At 39.3% G+C, this 11,402-nt stretch overlaps 1 protein-coding gene across 1 annotated transcript in view; it reads right to left on the bottom strand.

Annotated features, from left to right (window-relative positions):
- Positions 1 to 303: 303 nt before the first annotated feature.
- The window catches only part of CCDC30 (coiled-coil domain containing 30), a 92,278-nt gene continuing 81,179 nt past the window's right edge, over positions 304 to 11,402 (bottom strand). The window contains exons 8-12 of the mRNA XM_036893085.2: positions 10,547 to 10,688; positions 7,038 to 7,174; positions 5,046 to 5,160; positions 1,896 to 1,960; positions 304 to 1,550 (exon numbers count right to left, since the gene is read on the bottom strand). Of these exons, the coding sequence (XP_036748980.2) occupies positions 1,379 to 1,550; positions 1,896 to 1,960; positions 5,046 to 5,160; positions 7,038 to 7,174; positions 10,547 to 10,688 (631 nt within the window). The 3' untranslated portion in view covers positions 304 to 1,378. The remainder of the gene's footprint in view (positions 1,551 to 1,895; positions 1,961 to 5,045; positions 5,161 to 7,037; positions 7,175 to 10,546; positions 10,689 to 11,402) is intronic.

Below are 11,402 nucleotides of genomic sequence, written 5' to 3'. Positions count from 1 at the left end.
GCACATAGTAGGGATTGATAAAGAAAGATTCAATGAACTGAGTGAGAGAAGGTGAACCTGGGCAAGGCTTAGAGTCAGAGCACGTATTCAGTGTCTTAGCTATTATTTCCTATATCCTTTGATCATCCTTTTTAGTCCAGTGGTCTGAGGAGCAAGGGTTACACATAAAAATTCAGTGCGTTTCAACTTAGGGGGACTTTTTTATTTCTGGTTATTTTCTCTCTCCCCCTCTGTCTCCAACTGAAGAAGGAAGAGGAGAATAAGGAGGGAAAGGGGGAGGAAGGGAAGAAGGAGCAGCCAGAACCACCCTTTAGTATAGTTTTGTATCAACTATGCTAGAATAAATTTTTTGAATTGATAATATACAGCGTTGACAATGTTGTGGAAAAACTGGTACATTCAAACTGCTAGTGAAAAGAAATAATATCTACCATTTATTAAGTAAAGTGCTAAATACAAGCTTATTAATTTGGTCCTCACAATTAAATGAGATAGGAACTACTATTGTTCCCATTTTTTGGATTAAAAAATTGAGGCTTAAAGAGGTTGATTATAGAAACAGTATGTTGACAAAACCTATTTTTTTAAAGCATTGTGACAAGTGGTATAACAAAACTATGTAACATTTATATCCCTTGACCCAATTATGCCAATCTTGTAAATTTGTTTTCTGGAGTAACTCAAGGGAAAAAAGAGCTACATTCACAAAGACTTTGCAGCATAACCTTACACAGTGAAAAAGTAGAAACAGTTAAATTTCAGATGAGAATTTATAGAACATCAACATGATAGAATATCATGTGGCTACAGAAAGAGTAATTACAAAGACTGCTGAAATATGGGGAATGTCTTACAGTAGATTAAATTAAAATTCAGACTATGAAAATGAATATACAATATAACCATTTAAAATATGTATTTGAATAAAAGCCACAAAAGAATAAATGAAAACAGCAGTGTTAAGAACATGAGATTATAAGAATTTTTTTCTTTTTAAAGTAATAACATGATTACATTGTTTTTACTTTAAAAAAATAAATAAGAAAATACCCATGGAAATAGGAAAAGAATGAATGCTGAACTAGCCGTCTATATGCTCTGTTGAACAGAAGCCTAAGTAAACCACTGAACTAAGTCACTATATTAAACAATACAATGCATTTGAGGATATCACACAAACTTGAGGAATCCATTTTTAGAACTGGTTTAATGAATTTATCAGCAATTTTGAAAACTCCTGGTTGATGTCCAATGGAGATCTGTGGTAATGCTCCTCCATATCATGACCCACCTTCATGCCCAAGCCTTAAGTTGGCAGCTTTGATGAGTCTAATTTTAGACACCAGTGATTTTATAGTTCTGAATTTTGGTCTTGTTCTTAGATGCGATCTGTTTCTTTCAGAGAAGCCACGTTTATGTACCCAGCTTCGGAATTCTGTGAACACAACAGAGACTTGGAAGACTTGGGGTTTGCCGTTGCTTCTTCTGATTTATGTTCTTCCATCTCTTGAAGACTTCCAACTGACTCTACCAAACCTGTTCCTGAAAAACTAAGAAAAGTCACACGTGAGGACTTCATGTAGATAAGATCTCTTAGTAGCACTTAGGAGTCACAGGGATAAGGCATCAATAGGCTTTCAGTTTTTTACAACTGCCAAATGCCAAATAAAATTTACCATAAGTTTATGTTTCTGGATTATTTTTTACCTTAAGTCAGGATTCCATCAGGGGTAGGGTGAAGCTGTGGAATGGGGAGAAGGACTTGCAAGAAGATCCAAATACTAAATATAGAGAAAATTGCCCCCAAATGCTACGCTTTCTCGAGCCAGTGACTCTGGACTAGTTAGGCAGCCACGACTCTTAGGCATGCAGATGATTGTCTTCACTTTACTAACCTGGAGTTGGCTATGGGCAAGATTTTATTCAATACTTCAAATTCAGGGATGTCAATAATTGTTTCCTAAAAGGACAGAAGGGATGAATATTAAAAAGTTATAATGATAAACCATTGGCAATATGATCCTATAATTTATGCTTTTATCTATATTTTTGGCTAAAAACATAATCTCCTAACCTCATACCTGTTAGAATGGCCATCATCAACAAGATAAGAGAACAAATGCTGGCAAAAGTGTAGAGAAAAGGGAACCCTTGGACACTGTTGGTGGGAGTGACAGTTGGTGTAGCCATTGTGTAAAACAATATGGGAGTTCCTCAAAAAATTAAAAGTAGAATTAACATACCATCCAGCAATTCCACTTCTGGGAGTATATCCAGAGGAAATGAGAACATTGTCCTGACGGTATCTGTACCTCATGTTCACCTAGCCATTATTTACAATAGCTAAGACATGCAAGCAACCTAAGTGTCCACTGATAGATGAATAAAGAAATTGTGGTATCTGTATATACAATGGAATATTATTATTCAGCCAAAAAAGGAAGTTTTGACATTTGCTACAAATGGATAGACCTTGAAGGTATTATGCTAAGGGAAATAAGTCAGACACAAAGACAAATGCTGTATAATCTCATACATGTGGAGTCTCAAAAAAAAAAACAACACATAGTAAAAGAGATCAGATTTGTGGTTGCCAAAGGCAGGCGGTGGTGGGAGGTAGGGAAATTAGGTGAAGGTAGTCAAAAGGTACAAACTTTTACTTATAAGATAAATCAGTCTGGGGATATAATGTACAATGTGATAACTAGTTAACAAACTGTACTGCATATTTGGAAGTTGCTGAGAGTAGATGTTAACAGTTCTCATCATAAGGAAAAAAGATGTGAGGTAATAGATGTTAACTAATCTTATTGTGATCACTTTGTAATATATACAAATATCAAATCATTATGTTGTACACTTAAAGTTATACAAAGTTATAATATGTCAATTATATCTGAACAAAACTGGAAAAAATGTAATCCCTAATACCTATAGAAAATTTGGTAATTATTGAAAGAAGAGAGGGGATGCGAACTCAACAGCCCAAACAGGCTTATTGCTGAACCTGAGAGGGCCCACTCTGTCCAGGCCGGCAGAACAAAGGGAAGAGGGTCTCTAACAGGTCAAGAGGCTGTTTACGGCCAGGGCTTTGGCGGGCTCTTTGAGGGGAGGGGTTGGGGGAAAGGTGGGCTTGTGGCTTGCTGACATGTCCTCTGGAGAATGCTGGTAGCCTAGGTAAGATGACACCTAGGTCTCTCTGTGTTGGTGGGTGGGCTTATTCGAAAGGTGGTACTTAGGTCCAGATTCTATCAATTATAAATGTCATGCTTTTTATATTAGTACTTCCACTACTAACCGGCTTTTTGTATCTACTTTTTTACATGAATTACCTCATGTTAGCTGATATAATCATTCCATTCTATTTACTGAGGTAAGTTTTTACTTCTTACTCTACTAAACATTTTCTGTCTCTTTAAATCATGAAAAAAAAAAAAGCATCTGTTTTTGAGGTCTATGACTTTTAAAACCAAACACCATTTCTCAGAAAAACAGACCAAAACAAACCAAATTTTGTATACAGTTACAGGAGTTTACTGATTCCCCTGAACTTGAACTTCAGTTTAACCTTTGAAATAGACCAACCAGTTTTGTGTGAGAAATTCTTTTTTTGTGTGAGAAGTTACCCTGAAAGAAATGAAAAGCTTATATAAGAAAGAAAAAAACAGTATTCAGAGAAAGCCTTAATGTTGGAAATTTTACTGGAATGGGTGTTAGGAGACAAGGCTGAAATCCTGGCCCTGTCAGATGGTTAGACTCTGGCATGTCCCTTTAACTCTGAGTTTTGTCTGCTACATCTACAATGTAAGGATAACAATTAATTGAGCCTGATCGCTCAAGGTTGTTCTGAAAATTAAATAATGTTAACATACCTACATACGTGAGGAAATGTTCAATGTAAGTGAATGTTTTTGCACTGACAGAAGGAGCTATCATTTATTGAGTGCCAACTATTTGCAGAGCAAGATATTAGGTATTTTATGTGTATTATTCTACTTTACCCCTAGCATAGTTCCTAGAATTGGTGTTTGTGGAATGAATGATTAAGTAAAAGAGTGAATGACTAGACAATTGAGAACAGCTCAGGCAAAAACATAAACTACTGGAAATTGGGCCACATTATCTGGCAGTTCTACTTTAGACAAATTATGTAAAGCAACTTATATAACTTGGAAATAATCCCCTTGCTGAGGGCAAATAAGAGGCAGAGCTTAGGCTCACAGTGATAGTACCTGACAGGAAGGATCTATATGAAGTATCCTGGGAAGGAACATCTAGCAGGTGACATAAGCCAGGGAACACAGCAAGAAAGGAAGAAATCTTGGATTCAGAATGCAACTTTGCTCACTAAAGTGCTTCTTCAGACTTGCTCACCAGCTAGACTCTGGACCCTGTCTGAACCTATACTATTTGCTGCATCTCTCTGGACTTGGCTACTTGTCTGCTTGGATTTTTATAACATAATTGCTTTCCTCTGACTCAGATGTTTTCATTGGGCTTAATTAACTCTTTACCAGCCCAGACTATCTTCATTTTACCTCTTTGAGCCTCAAATTTGCTCATTTTTCAGATGGGACTAGTATAATACATGGCAAACAGGGTTGTTGAGAATGAGGCATACATGTGGAAACATTTAACATTCATTCATTCTCAAATTTTTATGGAGCATCTGTCCATAGATGCCATGACATAGGACATCCAATCCCTACCACCCAAGATCTCACAGCTGAGTTGATGAGATAGAGAAGCAAAAAGGCAATGACAATGTGACGTACTAAGGAAGAAGCTATGAGGCAAGCCCAAACTGCTTTGGGAGCACACAGGAGGAGAGAGTTCATAAAAGCTGGCCCAATTAAGAGTGATGCTGGCCAAGAGCAGTCTTAGGGGCTGCTGCCCTGGTGAGCAGCCAGTGAGCCTCTTTGCCATGGTTCACCATGAGGCCACATGCAGGCTGAAGCTGTATGAAGATGAAGGGAAGGGAGAACACAGCAACCTCAGCAACCCATACTTCCATTTAAGGACCCGACAGGAAGCACACATCTTACCTCTCCTCTGTGAATCTGGATGTTCCTTATAACATGCTCTAAGAGGCCAACCTGCTGTGTCAATCGGAGACTATTTTCCTGTAATTGCTTGTTTTCTTTATCCAGAAAAAATACTCTAAGAAGGGAATAAATCAGAGACAAAACTAAAAATCTCTGTATCATTACTAAAATTTCAAAACTGTATCCTACTTCCCACTAGCTCTGGGTTTAGCCCACTATCTAGATTTTAGAGCCAACTTTCACAGATTAATTCCCACCATATTCCAAGACCAAATAAAAATTAATAGGCTTCTGGCCTGTACATAGTCATTAAATACATACTGAGCACAGAGGTGTACTATATGCAAGAGCATGAAAGGCACAATTTCAGCCCTTGAGAAATCTGAGGAAGGATACAATCCTATTTTGGTGGGACTGAAACAGACTCTGCACCCTTCAGCTCTTGCAGTCACACAGCCTGCATCTGGTCTGGGCTCGTACCCTCATCCCATACTTTTGTAGTATCAGCAGCAGCTGTTTACCAAGTACTCACCATGTACTTAGGCACTGAAACCTAGCCACACAGCCAGCCCTCAACACTTTTCATGTACTAGCTTGTTTAATCCCCACAACCCCATGAAATAGATACTACTATGAAGCCTATTTTACAGATGAGGAAACTAACTCACAGAGAGGGCAAAGTAACTTAAGGACATAAAACCAGAAAGCTATAGAGCTGAGATACCAACCCAGATCTTTCAGACTTCTAAGCTGAGCTCTCACCCACTGTCCAAGACCATGGTTTATTTGGGACACATGACAGTACAATAGTTTTGATCAGACATTTGTGTTTGAATTCTGGCTCTGCCACTCACTGGCTGTGGGTCCCTTGGCAAATTACTAAATCTGAGATACAGTTTCCTCATCTGTATAAGGAAACATCCTATAGAAGAAACTTACTCTAAGGACACATTCAAGTCCAATTCAGGTGGCCAGGGGAGGGCAAGATGGGAACACTATTAAGGGTAGTGAGTCAGTTGTGTTGGGACTGTCAGAAGCAATGGCATAGTTTGAGAAGGGCAATGGTTTATATAGAATATATAAAAAAGGAGACACAGACAGTAAAAGATAACCAGAAACTCTCCAGGCCTATCTGGAGGAGCATGCTCCAAAGCAGCAGGAAGGGAAGTTCCAGTCTGCTGGACAGATCTCCCCTCAGACTGTGGTGCTGTGAGGTCAAGGGCCAGGCTGCTGCCATTCACATGCTGCAGCCGCTGACATGGCTGCCTGCTTAAGCTCCCTAACCTCTCTGGGCCTTAGCTTTCATTTCTCATGTGTAAAATAATGGTAATCACAGTGCCTTGGATCTGTATGAGGATTACATGAATGTATATAGAGAGAGGAGAGAACAGTACCTAACATACAGGAAATGCCCCCCAAAATGTTAATCATTGTAGTTATTGATGACACTATCTGTTCAGATCAACCCACTCTCTTTGCTCTAATTCTGTGCTCCAAGAAAACTTCTGATTGTAATTAAAGTCTCCTATAGAGGAAGGAGTGCTTGGGCTGGCTGACATGTAAATTCTTCTCTGCTAGGAATATTTCTCATTACAAATCAATACATTAGCATCCTATGGATTTCATGAATTTAAGTCACTAGTATGACCTGTTCTATTCTTGGTCCACCTTGATTCCATAGGTATCAAATGGAAAAAATGAGTGTCACCACACAAAGTAACAGGCCCAAAGGAGCACAGCCAGGTCCTCGGTGAGGCAAAGCCTGTGTGGAAAATCTTATCTGAATGGCTGGCCAGCCTCCTCCGTGATATTTTTCTCTTTAGTTTCACCACTTTTGCCACTTGCATGAATTGCTGAAAACAGCAGACAGCAAAGCAACAGTTATGAGCTAGGTTGCAAACTCAAAGGATAGTCTGTGGAACAATCTCTCTGTTGAGGGAGAAACATCCTCTTTAGTGAGTGCATTGGCTTCTCAGGCAGGCCCCTACCTACCTGTTCTGGATTGACGATATTATCCATTTGTTGCTGTGGATGAATTCTTCTTGCTCTGTGAGTTGCCCCAGAAGTTTCCTTTTCTCTAGGAGCAGTGCATCATTTTGGGCAGTGACCTCGTCCTGGAATGCCTTCCCCTTGCGATAACAAAGCCCCCGCATTATCACAGCAGGAGAAAGAATAATAAAATTAAGATCATCAGCCTGTTTTTCAACTTTGACAGCAAATTACCCTTGTTTAGGTTCTCTCTCCTGTCCTCTAGTCTGTTTTCACCTGTTTGAGGTGAAATAGATAGTTCTTCTATTTATTTTGGTTATTTTATGTCATGTATTTTGTTTGGACATTTCATCATGCTTGTGGGTTAACTTTTAAACATATCTGAGTGCTCAACTTCCAATTAGGTCCTAAAGCTCTCACTTATATTCTAATTCCATAGGTATCAAATCACTAACAAATACAACTGAATTCTCTGAGGCTCCAGATTGAAAATTTTCCCATATGAAACATTTGCAACTGCTTTGTAGCGGCAGTCTTTTTAAGGCAAAGGGAGGAAGATGGAAATTGGGCCACCTCATTTGGCAACCAGTGTCAGGATCTCAGTTGGCTTGGCAAATGAAGCAGGTAAACCAGTTACTGAGAATATGCTTTAAAAATTTCTAGCTTGACACTGTTTCCTTTTCTACCAACACTTTTCTCTGAAAGCACCAGCTAGGGGAGTTACAGCTAAAATGATAAGGAAGTGAATTTTATGAAAAACACTACCTTTCTTACATTGAAAGAATCAATAGATATGAGTAAATATCTCCACTGTCCTGAGTTTAGAAGTTCAAACATGTAGAACTGCCCTTATCACTTCACCCATGACCTGCCAATGATAAGTGCCTTCACCCTTTTCCTGTTTGCCCCTGGCCTGCCAGTGCTGGGAAGGAGTGGGGATGGGAGAAGAACAACAACCTTCTGGCAGATGGGCAAACAACAAGGTTAAGAGGAGCAACTTTCTTTCTTTCTTTTAAATAAGGTACTAATATAGATCATTCAGAAAAGACTGTCCATCTATTATTAAAGACTTATAACGAAGGATATTATGTTATGTTCTGAAACAAACCACCCCAGATTTTAAAATCTTGCATCCAGGACCATTCAATGTCTAATAACAGTCTTGCCATCTATGTTTTAAATACATTTATGTAAGGTTTGAGGCTAGAAGCAGTCATTCCACAAATAATACTACTACATGCAGTTATAACTGAATTAGAAAGGAAATTGGATGGGGCAGGTTTACTGACACCCTGTTCTTTGGAAATGCCATGTATTTTTTGAACAAAAAAAATCAGGATACTTTTTCTAATAATAAAATTAAAATGTTTGGAGAAATCTGGTGTGGATGGTTGCAACAGTCAGAGGACTCAATTGGCTCACTGTACAGAGAGAAGCCCAAAGGAATGAAACCCTCCTGCACCCCCATCCCACAAAATGGAATTATTTTCTGGAAACTTGGTGCTTTGAAATAAGCCCAGCTTTTTTATGCTCAGGGCTCTGGTCCATGGGCCCCAAAATAAGTAAAACCAAGACCTCAGGTTTGTACCACTGTGGCATTAAAAGATCCCAGTTCAGTCTTTGCTAAGCCAAGTATTTCCAATTCCATTAACAATCTCTCTTGTGAACTATGCACCCACTGATTAACATGCTTCTGAGGGATTTTACACGGAATAGAAGAAGTCTGTGAAAAGTTGTATGTACAGGAAACACTTTAGCCAGTTCATATTTTAATGCTCACAAAAGCCTTGTGAGGAAAGGTTATTTCCCCCATTTTACAGATGAGGAAAACACAGGGATGTGTGCAAGGCAGCAGAACCACTAAGGGGCAGGGCTAGGCTTTGCATCCACCTCTAAGGCTAAAGGCAACAGGACCCTTCAATGGCAGTGAGCATAACATCGGTTACCCTTCCTTAGCCTCTGCTTATTTGCAATTTCCTTGTATTTCATGGATCTCTGTATATTTCGTGGAGATCTGTGGTTCTCCCTGTCAATGTATGAATTTCTCAGGGCTGCTGTAACAAATCAACAGGAATTAATTTTCTCACAGTTCTGGAGGCTAGAAGTATAAAATTAAGGTGTTAGCAGAGTTAGTTCCTTCTGGGGGTTCTGAGGGAGAATTTGTTCCATGCCTGCCTCTTAGCTTCTTGTGGCTGCCAGCCATCCTTGGTGTGGCTTGGTGAGTGGCTGCCTCCATTGTCACGTGGCCTTCTTCCCCTGGGTGTGCCTGTGAGTATATCTTCTCTTCTTATAAGGACACCAGTCATAACGGATTTACGGTTTACTCTGACCTAGTATGACCTCACCTTAATGAACTACACCTGCAAAGACCTAATTTCCAAATTAGGTCACATTCTGAGGTTCTGGGTACACATGAATTTGTAGTGGGCACTATTAAACCCAGTACAGTCAGGAAGAAATAAAACATAACTTCTGAAAAGAGGAGACTGTTTTTGCCAAGTAAGCCTAGAAATGGAAGGCAGACAGTACAAGAAAGAATTGGTAATGCAGAAGTAGGCTGATGACACTTCCGGTGGGCCCATGAACTAGGACTGGTACTTTCTTCCATATAATTTCCAACGTTCTCCTAGCTGTGAGCCTCACCGAGACCTGAGTCTTTAAAAGTTTGACTAATTAGAGCCAATATAAAAGGATGCTACAAAATTCAACTTGTTTTCCTCACTCACTACAGTTGGGTGCATCAAGAGTATTTTTAAAAACTAAGAATACAATATTGGTGACCCAGCTGGTATAATTCTCAAATGTCTTATTGTGTGTAGCCTAGGGATTCTTAACCTGGAGACATGATAGCCCATGGAATGACCAAAATTATATGAATTGTTTTGGGATCCTGGGCACATAGTGGTGGTATACTATAAAATTTTGTTGGGTGTACAATGAGTATTTTAGGAGGAAAGAGTTTTCAAAATTCTGAAATGGGCTAGGAATCTCAAGAAGGGAAAATATTGCTGGCTTATTCAGTTGCTTTCCATTTTGAATTCAGGTAGTTTGATGACCTCAAGAGCATTCTGCATTTCTTCCCACTCATCTGTCCCATTTCCTCCTTACCCACACACTGTTAAGTTGCAAGGGCAAGAAGACAACCATAAAGAAACCATGGACATTTAGAAAAGAGCTTGAAGACACTAGTCAAGGATTGATAAAGGAATAGGGATAACCTATTTTAAAATGTGGTTGAGAAATCTCTGCTGAAGGGTGTTTTAAAAAATATTTTCGCTTGCAGGCAAGGCAGTGATTGTAAGTTGGCAGTACAGAATATTTTCAGTGTCTGGTTGGTTTATTATCGCTGAGCCTCAAATACCTTTTGGCAGGGCTTAAAGAATTACTCATATTAAAACAATATACAAAGCAAAGCAATGAACATGTGGGCTACAAAGGGGACACATATAAATTCCAAAACATCTCTGATGACTGACCCCCACATCAGTGAGCTTTTGGTCTGTTTTTTTCACCTTTTTCATCTGTTGTTGCAGTGCTCCAATTTCATTTTCAAGTTGTTTAATTTTCTCATCTCGTTGTTCAACTGCATGAACTAAACGATCCTTGACTCTGCAAAGCTTGGCTTTGTGGTGATGATGTTTCTCATTACAGTTTCTATAAAAGTAAATTTAAATATAGGCACACCTGAACACAGTGAAATTTTGTTTTGCTTCCTAAACATGCAGCTTTCCTGGGTTTTTTCTCCTTGCTCTTTCAGGGCCCGGCACCCAATGTGGATACTTGTCCTGCTTCACACCTGCACTACCTCTTGCCCCTAAGTTGGGGAATGGGACAAGGGTGGACTCCTAGGTAACACCAGCTTTAGTCATTACTGACTCAGGAAAACCCTTGACTTCTGATTCCTGACATCTGAATTCCGAATCCTGCTCCTCTGATCTAGTCATTAATTTTACATTTTCTAGTTCTTGGCTATACTCTTGGACTCTGATATAATCCACTTCAGTCTTGTCTATTTTCAGGTAACTGGGTCTGCTCTCAGTCTTTGCCTTTAGTCTGCACTCCAAAATGCCAATGCTATATAGGTCTCTGCTCAAGACTCTTACTCTGATTCTGACATAAATCTGACTTACTATCAATAAGCACATGAAAAGATGTTTAACATCATTAGCCATTAAAGAAATGCAAATCAGAACTATGATAAGATACCACTTCTTCCATGATTGGTGCACATAATGTGTGTGGGGTCACAGGGAAGACAGTGTAGCACAGAGAAGACAAGTAGGGACTTTGTGGCATCTTACTACACTGATGGACAGTGATTGCAATGGGATATGGTGGGGGACTTGATAACAAGGGTGAATGTAGTAA

Source organism: Manis pentadactyla, chromosome 4 (genome assembly GCF_030020395.1).
Source record: "Manis pentadactyla isolate mManPen7 chromosome 4, mManPen7.hap1, whole genome shotgun sequence".
NCBI lineage: Eukaryota > Metazoa > Chordata > Mammalia > Pholidota > Manidae > Manis > Manis pentadactyla.
This window is presented reverse-complemented; position numbering and strand designations above follow the sequence as displayed.